This window comes from Triticum aestivum, chromosome 4A (genome assembly GCF_018294505.1).
Source record: "Triticum aestivum cultivar Chinese Spring chromosome 4A, IWGSC CS RefSeq v2.1, whole genome shotgun sequence".
NCBI classification, from domain to species: Eukaryota; Viridiplantae; Streptophyta; class Magnoliopsida; order Poales; family Poaceae; genus Triticum; species Triticum aestivum.
Genome location: NC_057803.1, coordinates 359,744,352 through 359,762,005, shown reverse-complemented (window position 1 = coordinate 359,762,005; position 17,654 = coordinate 359,744,352). Strand labels below are relative to the sequence as shown.

At 41.9% G+C, this 17,654-nt stretch overlaps 1 protein-coding gene across 7 annotated transcripts; it reads right to left on the bottom strand.

The window, feature by feature from the left end:
* Positions 1 to 2,469: 2,469 nt before the first annotated feature.
* LOC123086103 (glutamic acid-rich protein) lies at positions 2,470 to 17,385 on the bottom strand. 7 transcript variants are annotated; one of them, XM_044507810.1, is made up of 9 exons: positions 17,178 to 17,385; positions 16,171 to 16,276; positions 14,073 to 14,335; positions 7,001 to 7,151; positions 6,698 to 6,877; positions 6,538 to 6,611; positions 6,332 to 6,456; positions 3,402 to 3,909; positions 2,470 to 2,727 (listed from the first exon to the last, which is right to left on the bottom strand). In XM_044507810.1, the coding sequence occupies exons 1-8, from the start codon at positions 17,279 to 17,281 to the stop codon at positions 3,554 to 3,556; spliced, it is 1,359 nt and encodes a 452-aa protein (XP_044363745.1). In that variant the 5' UTR covers positions 17,282 to 17,385; the 3' UTR covers positions 2,470 to 2,727; positions 3,402 to 3,553. The 7 variants fall into 7 exon arrangements, with proteins under 7 accessions (XP_044363745.1, XP_044363746.1, XP_044363747.1 ...); XM_044507811.1 differs by having other exon boundaries at positions 3,580 to 3,909; XM_044507812.1 differs by having other exon boundaries at positions 6,716 to 6,877.
* Between the last annotated feature and the right edge of the window lie 269 nt (positions 17,386 to 17,654).

Genomic DNA, 17,654 nt, shown 5'->3' with positions numbered 1-17,654 from the left:
CCTAATTCAAAAAGGAAAAAAAGGCATTGGTTTTTCGAAGACTCAAGGATTTCTTGGTTTTATTTGAGTCATAGGAAAACAGCTCAAGATGGATATCTCCTTGGAAATATGGTCAAACTCATCTCTTTTTTGGGGAAAGGCTATCATAGTTAGCTTTATTAACTTAAAAAACAGTTACATCGTTTACTAGTTGGCTAATTAAGAACCCAACTGGCTCATCAGTCCAACTATCATCACACTTATTACGAAAATTGAACTTAGCTAGCTCATGTGCTACAGAATTTGCATCACGAAAACAATGCTTGAAGATGACTTTTCCTACTAACGTTGCCAAATCTATGCATTCTGCAAAAATCGCCGCTGCTACATCCCATCATTGGTTATGTCCTTAGCAATAATTCACCACGGTGAGAGAATCAGACTCCGCTTCAATCCTACTAAAGCTCATAGCATTTGCCAAAACTAGACCGTCAAGCATAGCCATTGCTTCCACTGTCATCACATCCCCTGTGTTCTGAATAAATTTGCATTGTGCTGTTAAAAATCTTTGTACATTCTTTTTCAGCAATGGGACCCGGAATCGGGATGCATGCCCTTTTGCTTATTTGCCATAGATTTTTGCGCCCGTTCTACTTTTAATTAGTGAATACAGGGTTTGGCATTTTTGGGCTCGTCCTGCAACGGATTAGTGCACAGTGTGCGGCACCGTTGCATAGTCCCGTCATTAATCACCTGTTCGGATATCCACCAAATCAGGCCCGGCCCATAGGCCGGGCAAACGGGGCGCCCGCCCTGGGCCCCGAGGAGGCAGGGGCCCCGGCCGAGATAGTATACCTTCATGAAGCCCAAAGAAAATACACGATTTTTCTCCAAGGAACCGTGCAAGGAAAAGCCCATTAGGCAAACCTCACGAAGGAATTCATCGATAATCAATCTGTTTGCACTGGACCCCAGACCCGCGACTCCTCTGCTTCGCCAAATCCCAAACTCGGCGTCCCCGCTCCGATTCCAAAGTCGTGGCCAGTCATCAATGGATATCTACGGCGCAAATCATTCCCCAATCAGCTCTCCTTCGTTTCTCAACACTCTGGCCGTTTCCTAGACTTTGGTCGACCAGGAAAGTACATGTTCTTCTTTCCTATAATCTCGTTCTTCAATTCAAAGATTCGTTGATAAATAGCTCTACGCATGATTCAAACATCGCAGATCCGCTAATCTCCATGGATTTTCTTCCGCTCTTCATTGGATCCAAATGTCAGAAGGCTCAGGCAGTAGTCTAGGAGAAGGGAGAAATTTCATCCACTTCATGGTGTCGTCTTCTTTGTTAGTGCTGACTACTGCGGCGTACGGATCAAGGCATCTACATCCACATCAATCAATATCCAGGTGCTTTTGATCCCTGTATTAACCATTTTTTGTGCAGCTTGTTTACTGACTTGTCTTCAAGAAATTACTAGTAGTATAATCTCAAAAGGGACAATTACTGTTAACTTCTACAAAACTAGAATTCTTCTAGGGAATCTCCATTTGTCATCATAGTATTAACATGAAATACACAGTTTGCTTTGCTATGCCGTATGTAGGATAGTTTGGAAGAGGTGAATTATTATTTGGGTGATGAATTTTTGGGTACCAGAACATGGCAGATTGGGGGAGGATCCAGAACATATGTACATGGTAACACAAATGATTAAGTAGCAACCAGTTTTTACAAGGTTATTTGTTGTGCCAAAAAATTGATGTCTCTATTGACAATTAGGAAATCGATATTTTGTGGAGCTATATTATTTCATTACTATACCGATGCATTTCTCTTGATTGATAAATAGTGGTACTGCCAGTCTTAGAGTCGAAAGATCACCAATCTATGCTATATACTGGATATCCATATTACATTACTTTTGAAAAGAAAAACTGAGCTTTTAGCATGTCTCAAGAAGGGCCCCTCATTCTTTTATTGCCCTGGGGCCCCGTATATCCATGGGACGGCCCTGCACCAAATCCATGGAATTAAAAGAGTTCAGTAAAGTAAGGCCCTGTTCGGATATCCACCAAATCCATGGAATTAGAGGAGTTGTGGAGCACCTAATTTCCAACTCCAATATTTTAGCCAATTAGAGGAGTTGCGGAGCACCTAATTTCCAACTCCAATATTTTAGCCTACAACTTCACCGGCTCCGCAGAGCCGAGTCTGGGAGCGGAGGGACTCCGAACACTCCCTAAGTTTTGTTGCTAAAGAAACGAAGAACATCGGAGCTCCTCGCCTGCATCAGACCAGCCATAAAACTAAACGAAATATGACTACGCCAAGGAATGCCACGAATAATCCCTAGCCACAAAATCACCACGAGTGGGCACCAGACATGACAATTTCTCAAAACCGATAAGATGCGACTTCTGGTACGTCACACATACATCGAACAAACGTAATGTTGATGTAGCTTTCAAACTACCATGAACACACGAATCTGAGCCAGCTGCCAAGATAACACGCCTGATATTATACATTAGGTTAAGGGACTACAGCAATTGATTGCCTGGTGTATTAGTCTAATATAAATAAGACCAGCCAATAATATAGTAGTGACCATATTAACGGCAGCATAAATAAGATGCCAGAAAGTAACTTCTGAACAACTGGCTTCATCCCGAACCAGCCAAGGCCAGAACTACTTCCTTCTACCTTGTAGTAACGCGAGAAGAGTCAATCGCTCCCGTTTCCAGCATCTGAACATGCATAGAATTGTCACTTGGTAAGAAACAGATGTGGGCATTTCAGACAGTGCATAAAGCTTTACATTAGTAGATTTAGCATGAGAATGACAAAATAGTAAACCGCTAACAAAGAAAATGCTTAAGGGCCTCTTTGGTTCACAAGATTCTTAAAATGCAGGAATAGGAAAAATACAGGATTGCAACGTCATGTCCATCTGAATCCTACAAGAAATTGGTTTGTTTGATTGCTTCACAGGAAAAGCGAAGGATTCTTTCCAACAGGTTTGAGTCGATGCTGAAATGTAGTAGTACAATGGAATCCTTACGAAAAATTCCTATGGGATTCAGTACCTACGAATCAAAGGACCGGCACATGAAAATTCCCCAAGGATTTCAACCCTCCAAAATTCCCATGGAAATCCTTTGAATCAAAAAGTTATCTTTTTTCCCATTAGATTGTGTGGCTCACACAGCTACACATATTTTAGGCAATTTGAATCATGGTCACTCCTTTACCAGTAAGCGTCGGAATCTACAGAAAACAGATGTGAAGTTTCCTGAAATTCTCAAACTAAAAATGTCTTGACTTCTATGCCACTACAAAGTTTTAGGATCAAACTTGATTTGCAGGATACAAAAGAAGATAAATATAGGTGCAAAAGTGATAAAAACATTTAAAACCCCACCTAGTGCTGCCTGCCAGGTTCATATCTTTCAAAGTTCAATTTTTTCAAACTTCATCGCAAAAAAGTTAATGTAGACAACAATTGATGCTTCTCCTCAATACAACAGTAAAGAAAGTTGTAAATAGCAATGCTGTTGACAGTAAATTCAAATGTTACAAACTATTGAATTGAATCATACCATCAGCAGATCCATCTCCAGCTTCTGCATCGTCGTCGTCACCTTTATCTCCACCCTCCACATTCTCCTCTTCACCATCATCATCATCATCATCATCATCATCATCATCATCATCATCATCATCATCATCATCATCATCATCATCATCATCATCATCATCATCATCATCATCATCATCATCATCGCTGTCACTATCAGCTTCAATTTTAGGCACTGGCAGGGGTATAAAACTAGATGCATTTCTCCTACGAGAACTCGTAATAATATTGCTCATGTCTATGCCCTCAAGATCCTTTGCTCTTTCCTTTCTTTTTCTCACTGCTTTAATTTCTGTTTAAAAAATGCATAACAGTTAGGCAAGTCAACTGATTACATGTAACATAGACATGCTTCAAGTAATCTAAACATTAACTCCAGGCAGCACTCACAACAGAAAAAATATATATAACCAGCTAAAAGAGTTCAGGAGCAAGGTTACCACATCACAATTCAGTCACATATATTATTATTTGGAAACACATTCTACAGTGTTCATAGTTTTAAGAAACATGTGATAGTTTTCCTATTCTGTTTTAAGATTCAAGACTCACTAATCACTATTACTAAATCTCTACTTACTATAAAGAGAGAGTTTTGTCTTCTGTCCTGAGATCCTTCCTTCCCGCATGATAAAAAATGGGAGAAAAAATATCATCGCAAAATCAGGAGAAAAACTACATGCATGATCAGTTAGGGCGAAAAAGAAACAGAAAAAAAAAGAACATACACGCCCGGGTCCTCGCGTCACCGAAGCACAACTGCCCTGCTCTTATGTAGAGCTCTCCTGTGCTCTCGTAACTGCCTCTCTGGTGCTAACGGAATTGGAGATCGGAGGCGGACACAGGGGGAAAGAAGGACCGCAGGTGAGGCTGGAACGTGCTCTCGATTGGTTGCACAACCAGACAGGGTCACAGGGCCAGACGCTCGCCATCTCCCACATCCACACGCAGCGCCGTTAGGCACACCACTGAGGTGGCTTCATCACCGATGGCACTGGATGGTCGCAGATGGCGGCCCAGCCTCTGTGATAGGCCGCGATGAAGTCGGACTGGTGGGCAGTGGATGGCAAGTTGGCGTACCTCACCGCAAGCGTTCCGCCATCTCACGTGATAACCTCCAAACTGCCGCCGCAAGAAGATGCACGAGAAGTTCATGCGCCTTGACCTCCCATGGCCGTCTTCCCCTCGGAATTTGGTGACCTTCACCGCCAAAGACGCCAACGAGGTCACCTTCCCGGCTTGCAGCTTCCTTGTCGTGAGTCCAGGAGATGGGATGACCTTTGTGCCTCCCTCCTCACGCTCAGTTGCCATGGCCCATGTTCACAGCCGCTGGAGCCGATCTCAGGTTCGATTTTTCAGAGCTCTTCCACCCCGGAGCCGGTGAGTCCCGCCGGAGAAGCCACTCTCCCTTCTGTTCTACCTCAGCAGCAGCTGCCCTCAAAACCACAACTCCCCTAGAGCCACGGGTGGCGAGGACAGGGACGAAGCTATCCCATCTGTTGAAGCCGACTAGACTAACAGCCTTCTCAGATCCCAGGTTGCCTCGTTCCTTGCCCCTCCCTACTGTTTGTTTTATCAGTGCATCAAGTTACCCATATCGAGAGTTCGATAAAAATGCTTGGCAGAGATTTATACCTTTTAATATGCTTGCCATGTGTTTGTTAGAATAATTTACAGAAAGAAAATGGTTTAACATGAGATTGGTTTGGTTTTATCAATTGTTGAAAAAGTTACCAAAGATGCATGTTTTATTTGCAGGCATTTAGATGATTTAGACAAGACTTGATTGAAAGGAAAATATGGTGGGAGCTCAGCTCAAACCTGCTTGGGCAAATCCAACTGGTGGTGTTTTGTGGAGATGGCCAACATGATTTGTGTCGGTGATCCGGAAAAGAATGTTCAGAAGAACGATGGAGCACCAACGACGGGTTAAAGGTATGTATAGGCACGGATGCAGAAGACCAATGGACCATCAGCCTAGCAAAGCATTCGTGCTCTGTTTTTTGGCCAGAATCTGTTTCTAGATCATCATTATTACTTGCTGCTTTTTGACGCATCTCATATATTTCTTGCTCATCGAATGTACTCATCATTTACCTGGAGATGGTCCGCCATAGATACTATTCAAGAATATAAGGCATCTAACTGATGCAATATTTGAGTGATAAAAAGTACACTAAGTTGTTTCTCAGATTCATGAGCACGTGGTGGTTTATTTTTTATTCATTGCAACACACGAACGCTTTGCTAGTCAAGGCAGAAACTCGGATCCCTGTGGGTGGGTTCACAACCTTGTGCACCCACCGCTTGATCCTGCACCCAAGGAGAGTTCTCCAAGGTAAAAGAGTTCGAACGAGATTATCCCATCACAATTCAGTCATGCAGTATATATTATTATTGGGAACAAACACCTTCCATAATGTTCATAGTTTTGACGAACACGCGGTATTTTTTCCTTTTTCTGTTTTAAGATGCAAGGGACAAGACTCATTACCACAATTTCTAAATCAAGGTAGAAGTGAGACTCGGATCGGGTGGGCAGATTCACAACCATGTGCACCCACCGCTGGATCCTGCACCCAAGGAGAGTTCTCCACAAAGAATAATTCGATTACCTAACATCCTAATGCTACCCATATAAACTTTAGAAAAAGAAACAACTAACAGAAGCTTCCGCATGTAATAATTATAAGTAATTCAGCAACGAACTGGACCTTTCTCAGAAGGGTGTGAAGACAATCCTTCCTTTTCAAGCATATCCTCCAACTCCTTTATCAAACAAGCCTCGCGCTTGCTCTCCGGCGCCTGCTTTGCCCTCCGATACACAGAAGGTGGCACACTAGTTTAAGAAAACACATTAGTAAAATTCATTATTTCAAAATGCATCAACTTGCATTCAAGTATCCAAAATAAGGATTACCTCATTCCACAAGATTTTATTACTGACTTAAGACGTTCTACTCGTTTGCCATGGGCTGGAGCTGCCTGTTGTTTCTGTGGAAATCAAAATATAAAAACGGTAAAACTAATATATTGAGAGAACAAGTATCCAGAACCCAACATAAAAAACAAATAAAAACCTTCTTTATTGGCCTTACATCCTCATCACTGTCTTCCTTCTCACTATGACTATTATTTAGTTCAGAGGTATCAAAGTCTTGACGAGCTCTTTTAGAGCCTTTACTTGTTTTCTGACCAGCATCCTTGCAAGCCTCCTGTTTACTATGATCCGTTGTTCCATTTTCAGGTTCTTGCAAAACCTATCATACAGAGAAATAAGAGAAACACAGTCAAAAAAGTCTTTCTAAGCTAAAGCTAATTCAAGCATCACACCACATGAGCTAACCAAATAGACATGTTTCTAATGCACATTTAAAACTTACTCTATCTAACTCTTTCGTAATAAAATCCTTAAAAGCATCCAAAGCTTTCCTCTCAAGTTTGAGGTCTTCTTCTAAAGTCCGTCGAACTCCTAGTAGAGTAAGAGTTCTGCATTGCTTCATTTTGTGAATACATGCTGAATAATCAAACACGCTACAAACAGGTAAAATGGATGTTGGAATGATATGTAAAAAGTCACTTATGCTCTCCTCATTTAGATTTAATCCAGACTCCAACATTCAAACCAAAGTCAAGTAAATACAAACCTACATGCTTTTGGCAAGATAAAATAGACATGCCTAGAAATTATGAAAAAATCTGAAGCATAATTAGAACAAGACATGTTGAAGTGTATAATTAAACTTGATAAAAAAATTCTCGTACATTAATAGTCAGTACCTAATAATTCACTTTAAGATGAGTACTTTATAATGCAAATGCAATCAATCTTCCCTATTAAATGGGAGTTGGTACGTTAGCTTCCTTGCCTCCAGGGTTTTCCTCCCTCCTATGATTCCCTCCCCTACCTTCTCCGTTCCAATTTTTTTTCTCCTGCCTTCTTTTACGCGTGAAATAGGTTTTTCCTCCATTGGGTTTTTAATCCCTCATAAGTCGGATGGCTCCCTCTCACCTCTTCCCACTCAAGAGGCCCAACCCCCCTAGATGGCCGCCGCCGCCGACAGCTCCTCCCTCGCCCTCAATCCCGCTCGGAGTCTGACGAGGTGGTGACCTCCACGGCTGCTGCTCCTCCAAACCCCTCCCCAGCCGTAAAGCCTAAGGCGGCTAGAAATCGATGGGTACCCCGTGGAACGCATCTCCATCAGCTGACTGGAGACCTGCATCATCTTGCCGACACTAAGCCTCACCTTCGACATAGGCTCGCAGCATGCCATGTCAAGCAGCCTCCCGTGTATGTTGCCACGCCGGGGTTCTACAGGCTGCACCCACTCGCCATCTTCGTCCCCAAGTACCTCAGAGAGCTCTCCTATGGTGAGCTGCTCGGATGTATTGCCAATGTGGTGAGCTGCTCGGACATATTGCCAATGTGGTGAGCTGCTCGGATGTGTGCCATTTATCTCTCCTGCTTGCATCGCATGCTTTGATCTTTTTTGGAGTTCTTTAGTTTGATCATATTTCTTATTTAGATTTGTGTAGGCCATGTAGAAGGCCATCATCAGGAAAGCTGGAAGGGTGAGGATCTGGAGGCCATGCCGGGTTTCATATGGTTAGTTTTGAGGAAAAGTGGAAAAGCAAAACAAGGATACCAGATTGATTTATAAATTAGATCATTGTGGAGCTCAATCGAAAGGGAAAATGGGATTTATAGCAACAAGGCAGGGTGGGAATTCGGTTTTTGATGATTAGTAGCGAGATCGATCAATGCATGAGATGGATTTGGATGGGGCGGTGGGTTTGCTCAGGAGGAGGTGAGAGAAGGACGTAGGTAGAAGAACCTTGAGACGATGGTGAGACTGCTGATTCAACCCTTCTTTATTTGGTTCGCCCTATATTTTTTGGGCCTTTCATGTGCATGTATGGCAACCATTTATTTGTGCAAAACTATGCTTGCCCTTGTTCACTAGATATGGTCAATCCGTAGGTTTAGTGATCCGGTTATGGGGCTTTTATTATGGCACCAAACTGTCCCTGAAATTTTGCTAGCCTCCTATTCTCGCTCTGAATATGTGAATCACATGACATTTTATTCCATAATATGTCCTAATTACATCAGAAATGGTGAATCATGAGAAATGTTACTCAATAACCAGGGCAAAGAATTGATACATGTTAAAATTTGATCAATTTAGGATTCAATGCCGAAGTGAACATGGTGTGAATGCCGGGCATATGAATAGGCACAACTACACCTTAAATGTTGCTATCCTGCTGGTTGAGAACTTGAGATCGATCATTTTGCTGCTTGGAAGAGTTAAGCTCCAACAATGGAGTGGCAGAGAGAGCTTACCACTGGCATCACCTTGTTGAGTGCTTGCTTTCATGTCGCAATCTCACTTTTAGGCATTTCATAGCCATAGAATAAATTGGAATTGTTATGCTCAGTACACCAAATGGTGTTCCTAGGTAATGCACTGTATGAAACTAACTTTTGTCTTTAAGAGTGTGCAACTATGCACTGAAATGCTATGGATGATTTTTATCTTTATGGTGCTCATAACAGACTTTCATTTTGGATTTGTATGCTTGACGTATGGTAATTTTCCCTCTGTAGGTACAAGTGATACGTGTGATTGGCAATGGAACAGAACACTTGAGGGTTGAACAACCCTGATAGGCATTATTTTTCCTGTATGGCTTTAGGCAAACAAAAGCAAGGTTGTTGATGGTGACGATGCTAAGAAGAGGTATACTGGGCGGCTAAAGGGAAAGGATGGCACCTCTGCACCTGTAGTGGACACACAACATTTGTTTAAGAGTGAAGTGCACTGTAGGTCCTTGAACTAATCCAGGGATGTCACGTAGGTCCTCGAACTATGAAAATCGTCATCCAGGTCCTCGAAGTGCAGTAAGTGTGTCATTTTGGTCCAAAATCTCCCGCTCTAACTGGCCAGTTGGCACGTAAACAGTAACCGTAACAGTGCGCAGCAAACAGTCCTGAATTCCTGTGCGTGATGAACAGTACACGATAAACAATAAATATCAAAAAATATCGAAAAACTGAGATCCTCTGTCATCGAAGATACCCTGGCGTGTGATCAGTAAAAATGTTCATTAATTCAAAAAAAGTTCGCGAACAATGAATGTGGAAAAAATATTTGTGACTTTAATAAAATGTTCGCGAACGATGAATTTGGAAAAAATATTCGCGACTTTAATAAAAAGTTCACTAACATTTTTTAAAGTCACGAATTTTTGTGGTTCACGAACATTTTTTTCCATACCCATGAACAATATTTGTGGTTCGCGAACATATTTTCAAATTTATTGTTTGTGAACTTTTTTAAAGTCGCGAATATTTTTCCCATATTCGCGAACATTTTTTTGAATTAATGAACATTTTTACTATTCACGCACCAGGGGTATCTTCGATGCCAAAGATTTTCAGATTTTTTGTTAATATTTTTTTATTTTTCACACTGTTCACCATGACGGCTGACCATTTAGAGGGGGTTAGTGAGATTTTGGACCTGGATGACATACTTACTGTACTTCAAGGACCTGAATGATGATTTTCCTAGTTCGAGGACCTATGTGACACCCCTGAAATAGTTTAAGGACCTACAGTGCACTTTACTCTTTGTTTAATGATAAGAGTGTATATCCATTATTTTAATCCGGCTGGGCTGTTATTTAGTGGACACACACTTGCTTTCTGGCCATGTTTGCAGCACAACAATGCCTCACTTATGCACGCATTTAGGGCTTGGGCGCCCCCATGGTGTTATTAGTGTACCAGGAGGAACCTGGCAGTTTAGGGCGGAGGAGTTCTCCGGTGTGAGCTATGAACAGGAGATGTTTTTATACATGGATAAGCGAGTTAAGAGTGAGTAGCCATATTAATTTAGCTGATATTTATCTTTGAGGTAACTTGCAAGAGAGCTAATTTACATCTTGTGTTCTGGTGTTTGCCTATAAATCTTTTATGATGTACATGTTGCAAACTTGATAAACATCAGACTGCTCACAAATTAACATGGACATGATTCATTCTTTTTCTCCTTGATTCTTCATGTCATAGTTGTAGCTGTACAGATCATATTATTCTCATGTACGAACAAGTAGAAAAGTAGGTTATAACTCACCACCCAGTGCTAGGCGTTGATTGAGTCACTTTTTTGTTTCAGATCTTGAGATTGAGCCTAGGATTAAGCAGAAGCGTAGTGAAGCCCATCATACATCAGGGCAGAGCTGGAGACAAGGCCATTTTTTGCTGCCTTACCTTCGTCGATGCGATGAAATATGGGCATGCTTTGGTATCCCGAGTCACCTGTCTTCACCTTATATGTAAGATATTTGACTACTGAGTTGCTGGCATTGGCAGTTAAAATACATTGTGTAGATTACTTTGTCTGGTCTACTAGAATACAAGGAGACACCAAGGTTGAATCAGCCAGGGAGGAGCTAACAATATGCCCGAATCAGAATGGTATTGGTCAAAAAGTTCGTCAGTCTTAGCCGCTTCTTATGAATACATTAGTTAAAGTTCATATTAGTGTCATTTTGGAGTACTGAATTTGTAGGAATGATACTCCCTCCATTCCCTTATACAAGGCCACTATCGAAAATACATTTTGCATCAATACAAGGCCACCAACAGTAACCTTGACAAAAATTAATGATGTTTCCTCGTACTAGCAACTTTTTAATACTTACATGCATGTAGTCATAATGACACTCAACTACTCCCTTCCCATTCATTCGTTGCATGCTTATGGCGTATTAATGATCCCAGTTAACGAGAGAGAAAATTGACTTGCAAAGCAGTCATTAAATTTTATCTTGGTACCTGTAATATGAGTTTGTGGCCTTGTATAAGGGAATGGAGGGAGTATAATAGTTTCAATTAGACTAATTTATTGCAGTTTTATTTTATCAATAGATGTAGGAGTTTCTTACCTCTATGTTTTTTTATCGAAGATTAAGATGTCTGATATTATATCCATTGTCTACTTAGCAGGACATCTTTTGAACAAAAAAACTATGAAACTTGCACATGTATCGTGGTCAAAATCTGCAAAGTAGAATTAATGACCTTCTGACCAAATGTTCAATTTCCGTATGTTTGTCGCCCGTGGCAACGCACGGGTATTATGCTAGTTATTATTAGAAATGCTTGATAAAAGACCTGCGACACGCTAGAGCACTTAAGAGCATCTCCAACAGACGCGGGCTAGCGCGACGCGCTAAAAAAAATTTGCAGCGCCGAAATAGCGTTTTTGCATGCGGGAGGTTTACCAGACACACAAAAACACAGCGCCCAACCCGGGCCGGCGCCCCAAATTTGCAGCCCCGCAGCCCGCATGCACTAAATTTGCAGCTTCGTTTTTGTGCGTGCTCTATTTTAAGCTTCTGCTGGAGCGCTATTTTTGGTCGCGCGTGCGCTATATAGTAATCTTTTTCAGCGCGCGGCTTATATAGCGCGTGTTGGAGATGCTCTAATAGTCTGTTATTATCACGGTTCCTAATAAATAATCAGATCACTGCAAACAGCTAAATCTCGTTGACCGTTTCAAGTTCCCATGTTAAGTTTCCACCAGCTGTGACACTTATACAAGTTCCAACTGACGGTAATATTGCCTGTTTTGGAAATAAATCTTTATAGCATGACAATGTGCAACATAACTGTTTACTACCCATGAAGCATCATCTTTTACTGGTCATGGGAAGAGAAAACTGTATCTCCAATATGAACACACACACACACACACACCCAAACCCAAAAGAAAAGATATTCCACAATGCTATGGAAATACGAAATAATGTCTTCCAACTAAAATTATCACGAATGGAATGGTTGACCCCTTTTTACTTTCTACAGGCCCCCAGAAGCAAATTTTACAATTTTAAATTATCACATTCACGCCAATACTTCTGACATATGTGCTTGTTAGGAAATATGCCTTCAAAACCTGTCGAGTCGTCAAAGGGGATAACGAAGAGATGGCACATCAGAGGAAGATACCGCATCAATAGAAGGTACAAGAGAAATATCAAGAGAAGATGGGTTGTCAAAAGAAGATGGCACATCAAGAGAATGAAGCATTGCTTAAAGAATCATGACCCATGAAAACCGACAACGAAATAAGCTCGGCGACAAGATAATGGGCTTAGATCAGCAATGCAAAGAGAGGCCACAGAAATCCTACTGAGAGGACAATGACCAGAAAAAGGCTGACGGATAAAAGTTGGGTGGACACACATGACATGAGAAATACAAAATTTCAACGGATTTGGTGGACGCAGCGGAAAACAAAGAAAACTAATCTGCCAAAAAAAGGAACACCCTAGATAGAAGTAGATGTAGGAGACCAGCATCATCCAAGCAGCAGCGAGAGCAGCACGCAAGTAGCAGCAGTAGCCAGGAAAACTAGCAGAGGATGAACCACGCACGTGGCAGCAAGCGAGCAGGCCTGTGGATGCACACAGCTAGAGCAGCGCACACAGCAGCAGAAATTGAGCAGCACGCTGTGCAGTGAACTGTCAGGCATGCACGCTAGCAGAGGAGAGCTGTGTGAAACCAGCCTGAAGGAGGAAGGCAGCAACGTGGGTGGAAGAAGCAAGCTGGCACCTGCTCTTCACACCCCTGTTGACGGAAGACAGCAGGCGTGTCCTGCGACGAAAAGCAGCCGCGGGCGTTACCATGTCCAGCCAGATTGATCTTGGTCGGCTGGAGCAGCAGCCTTCGTGCGCAGCCGAGCGCTGGCCCAAGCGGAGAGCAGGGAGGCTGAGAAGACGGCCGGGTGTCGCTCTATCTGGATGAGGAGACATCAATGGGGTAGCGGCTGGCTTCGATCTGGGGTCACAGGAGCGTTTGTCGATGAAGAACACGGACAGCCGTCGAGGGTCCCAATCCAGGAGACAGCCCGTGGCTGCCCAACAGAGAGTACGTAGAGGTCCAGCGGCGCATCGATCCAATCGAAGCCGAGTTGATGCAGGGGACGGCTGGGCTGAGTTCCACCGGGGTCAAAGGGGAGAGCCGTCACAGGTCATGGAATGGAAGACGAGAATATCGATCGGGAGAGGAGTCAGGAGACTAGCACAAGGGGTGTGCGGATCGTGACACAGATCGGAAAAAAAGTTTGATCGGGAGAGAGGACGAGTTGCGACATCCCGAGACCTAAACCTAGGCTCTAATACCATGTTAGGAAATATGCAACTTATATCTTTTACATAGCCCATGGGGCATATATATATGACACATGACTTGGGGTACAAGGAAAGGAAACATAGCCTAATAGAACTCCTAGACTAATACTAATACTCCTTAACAGTGCTTATGTCATGAGGTAAAGGTAGATGCTTATACTCAAGCGAGATATTAGTAATTGCTGGCCATCGCAAAGCTTTCAAAACAGTAACAGCGGAGATTAACAATGACAGGTCAAGGAGACATACTCTGAGTTCTCTCTAAAATAGGAAGCCCTTTTGTCAATAGCTTTCTTTATCATAGCTTCGGTGATATCACTACCAGAACTGTGATTTTTCACCCCCTCCGGGTCTTTATTGGTTTTACTGGATCTTGCCCCCTGCTCATCAGGACTGGAGGAGATTTTGTTTGAGACCGACATTGGTTGGGCATCTTCTGATAAGTTATCCACTTTAGCTTCAGCCCTCTCTGATGCATTATCAGTATTCCCATTGTCACAACCAGAAAACACCTGGTATCGTGCACAACGGATGGTAAAAGTGAACATTACAGAAATCTGAGTAAATAGTATGTGATGAATACAAACCTAGCAGGTTCTATCTGAAATTAAGAAATAAAAATACTTCTGCCTCCACTCCAAATTAAATGAAATTCTACCTTTGTCCTAAGTCAAACTTCTTTTTACCAAGTCTACAGAAAAAGTACATCCACGTATACAAAACAAAATTAATTTAGTAGATCCATCATAAAATATATTTCCGTACTATACATATTTGATGTTGTAAAATATCGGCACAATTTCCTGTAGAATTGGGATAAAACTAGTAATTTAACAATTGGGAATGGAGGGAGTATTATACTAATGGAACTAATTTTCTAAACTTCCAAACAAAACTTAAGGGAACTAACATCTGAACTATCACAATATTTTATCAAATAAAAAATATATATGATTAAAGTTCCCCAGTTACAAAATCTGGGCGCAGAAATTTTGAGTTCAACAACGAATTGACCAAAATCATGAACACAAAGGTTTAACGGTTGAAAGTAACAACATATTAGCTATACAAGTGCAATTAAATTTATCTAGCTTAAGTACATACTGCACCTGATCATTCATCTCTCACTTATTAACTTGTCATATGAATGATAATCTCTAAATATCCTCCTGGCTCCTGCTCATTGATATTCAATCAATAGAAAAAGGTGATCTCCATGCATTTAGGGGCTGTTTGGTTCCTAGCCACACCTTACCACGCCTCACCTTAGGCAAGTTTGACCAAGTTAGCTAGGTATTTGGTTCTAGCCACATCTAAGGCAAGAATTTTTTTTATGAGCAGTGAACCCCACATGTCATAGACACAAAAAGTGTGGCAAGATTCCTTTAGGCAAGCCAAAGTGTGGCTAACAATTTGAACAACTCAAGTAAGACAAGTGTGGCAAGTGTGGCAAAAATCATGTGGCAATATATGGCAAATATAGTCATAATCCAAACAGCCACTTAAGTTAAGCAGATTTCATTCTCAGTGACAAGTCATCTGATATAGCATAAAAACTACTGCTTATTACTGCATGGCCTAGAGTGCTTAGCCATGCGTGTATCAAAAATTTGGAATTAGTCATGCAATCGAACCAATACTAGTCATAGGTACAGGTTAATGGACTATAAAGTGCTTGTTCTACGACATGTGTGTTATATCAAGTAAATGTTATTATGGTGTCTTCACAAAATATTAAATACGTTATGGGTACTCAGTTTTCACATTCATGTAAGTAGTCACATTATTATTTTGATGAAGATAATCAGTCAACTTTGCATTACAAAAGAAGATAAATTAGTCAACTACAATGCCTACTTTTTAAATAAACTTGATTAAATTGGAGACAATCGTCCATGCTTACTTTTGTAGTAAGACATAACACTTTTGGAATAAGAAAAAAAATGCAGTGCTCTGAAGAGAGTAAGAGCTAGGCAGGCGGCAGGTTGGCACCTACGACCTACTAAGGACTATGCAGGAATAGTCTACAATTCCGAGATAAATAACTTCATTTTCTTAGTCAAAAGATAAGCCGATCTGCAGAATACACTATTTGCAAAATAATCAGTGCTACCTTCTTAGCAGATAAACAAATACAATTAACCTTCCATGCAGTCAAAAACAATAAAGGCCACGGATACCTTTATATAATTTAGCCCAATAGCTTCTGTAAATAATAGAAGTAACATTTAACAAAGTTAAGATAAAATATCGTTAACATTAGGAACCATTAATTGCACTTGTGGTATTTTCTCCATGTTAATTATTGCATCATCGGAAAGCCCATGTACATTATCATCCATCATACCTTGTCTACACATTGCCTAATGAACTTTTTATGAGGATCAAGTGAATTTATCTTCAAGTCCATGTCCTTCTCCAATGTTCTCCTCACACCTTCAAGAGTCAAGGAGCTGAAAAGGGGAAACATCGGTATTATATTCTTCTGCGTTGGCCAAGCAAAATAAGAGGGCACAAATCGTCCAAAATTCCTTTAAGGAAGAAGAAAACACTGGCCTCTACTTCTAGACTAGAAAGCATAGATGGATGGTACTACCCGACGCACTCAGGTCTACAGAAACACCTTAAGTTGTCATGATCTCTTCGAGTGCCGCCTGCTCACAAGAAAACTGCTTCCTAGGCCTTACTAACCTTTAATGGCTGCATTTGGTATAGCACTTGCAAGTTGCAACAGCTTTGCAGAACACCGCGGAGAGGAAGAACCAACCATGCACATTGCATTACAGGACACCAAGGTCCATTCCCTCTGGCTAACACATGTACCCATACACAGCAATGAAGTGCCCACAAAATCGACAAAGCCAGCAGTACACAACAATTAACCGCCCACGAGGTTCCAGTTCCCTCTGTCTAAAGGATAAAACCCTAGAGTTTCCTTTCCATCCCCCTTAAGACCTACTCCCTCCGTTCCAAAATAGATGATTAGTATAAAGTTGGGTCATCTATTTTGAAACGGAGGGAGTAAATCTTAGGAGCTACAGGTACTGTGCCACATTCTGGACGGACCTGGAATCAATGCAGCCTGTTGCATCTACTTGCCTCGACCACCATCATCGCACAGACTAAATTGAATCCAGACGACCAAAACCCTCGGTTCCAGAACAATAGAGCATACACCAACGAGCGACAGACTGAAATTCGAACTCCGAAGCTGCCCATCCCCGTCGCCGAAACCCTCGGACAGCAACTCGCGCCGCGCGCCGCGCGTCGCCAGACAAAAACCCTAGAAGGCATAGACCCCGCACAACCATAGTCCGAGAAGGGGAAACGAGCAGAGGTGGAGAAGGCGCTCACTCGGCCTGCTTCTTGAAGAAGGGGACGCGGGCGCGGAGGGCCTCCATGATCTCCGCCTCCCTCCCCTTTGTAGCCGCTGCGGCGGCGGCGCCGTCCGCCTCCATGCGAGGGTAGCAGTGATGGTAGACTGGTAGCAGTGAGGACTTCTTTCGGTGGTAACCGCGACTATCCCGCTGCTTCGGTCGTCTGCCTTTGTACTGTTATATAATCTCGTCAATAGTCAAAGGATGTCCAGAAAAACGCATTAGGTCGTATATACTCCCTCCTTGTCGGTTTATAAGGCTCATCTCAGAATTTTAGTTTTTTCGTTTTATAATGCTCAATTTGGTTGTTCTCCATCACATGTTTAGATTTTAAAATTATTAAATCATTGCATGTAAATATTAAAAGAAAATTGACCAATGCATATACTTTATGCATGCATGCACTGCAATTAATGCATTGGTATACACAATTGTTTGAGAAAAACAAGCACAT

Bases quoted from the DNA above. Each gene is read 5' to 3' on its own strand.
- LOC123086103 (XM_044507810.1), bottom strand. From the start codon at position 17,281: ATGGAGGCGGACGGCGCCGCCGCCGCAGCGGCTACAAAGGGGAGGGAG. The intron at 16,277-17,177 runs GTGAGCGCCTTC...TCCCCTTTTCAG, and splicing joins TTCTTCAAGAAGCAGGCCGA to CTCCTTGACTCTTGAAGGTG. The intron at 6,612-6,697 runs GTTTTTATTTGT...TGATTTCCACAG, and splicing joins ATGTAAGGCCAATAAAGAAG to AAACAACAGGCAGCTCCAGC.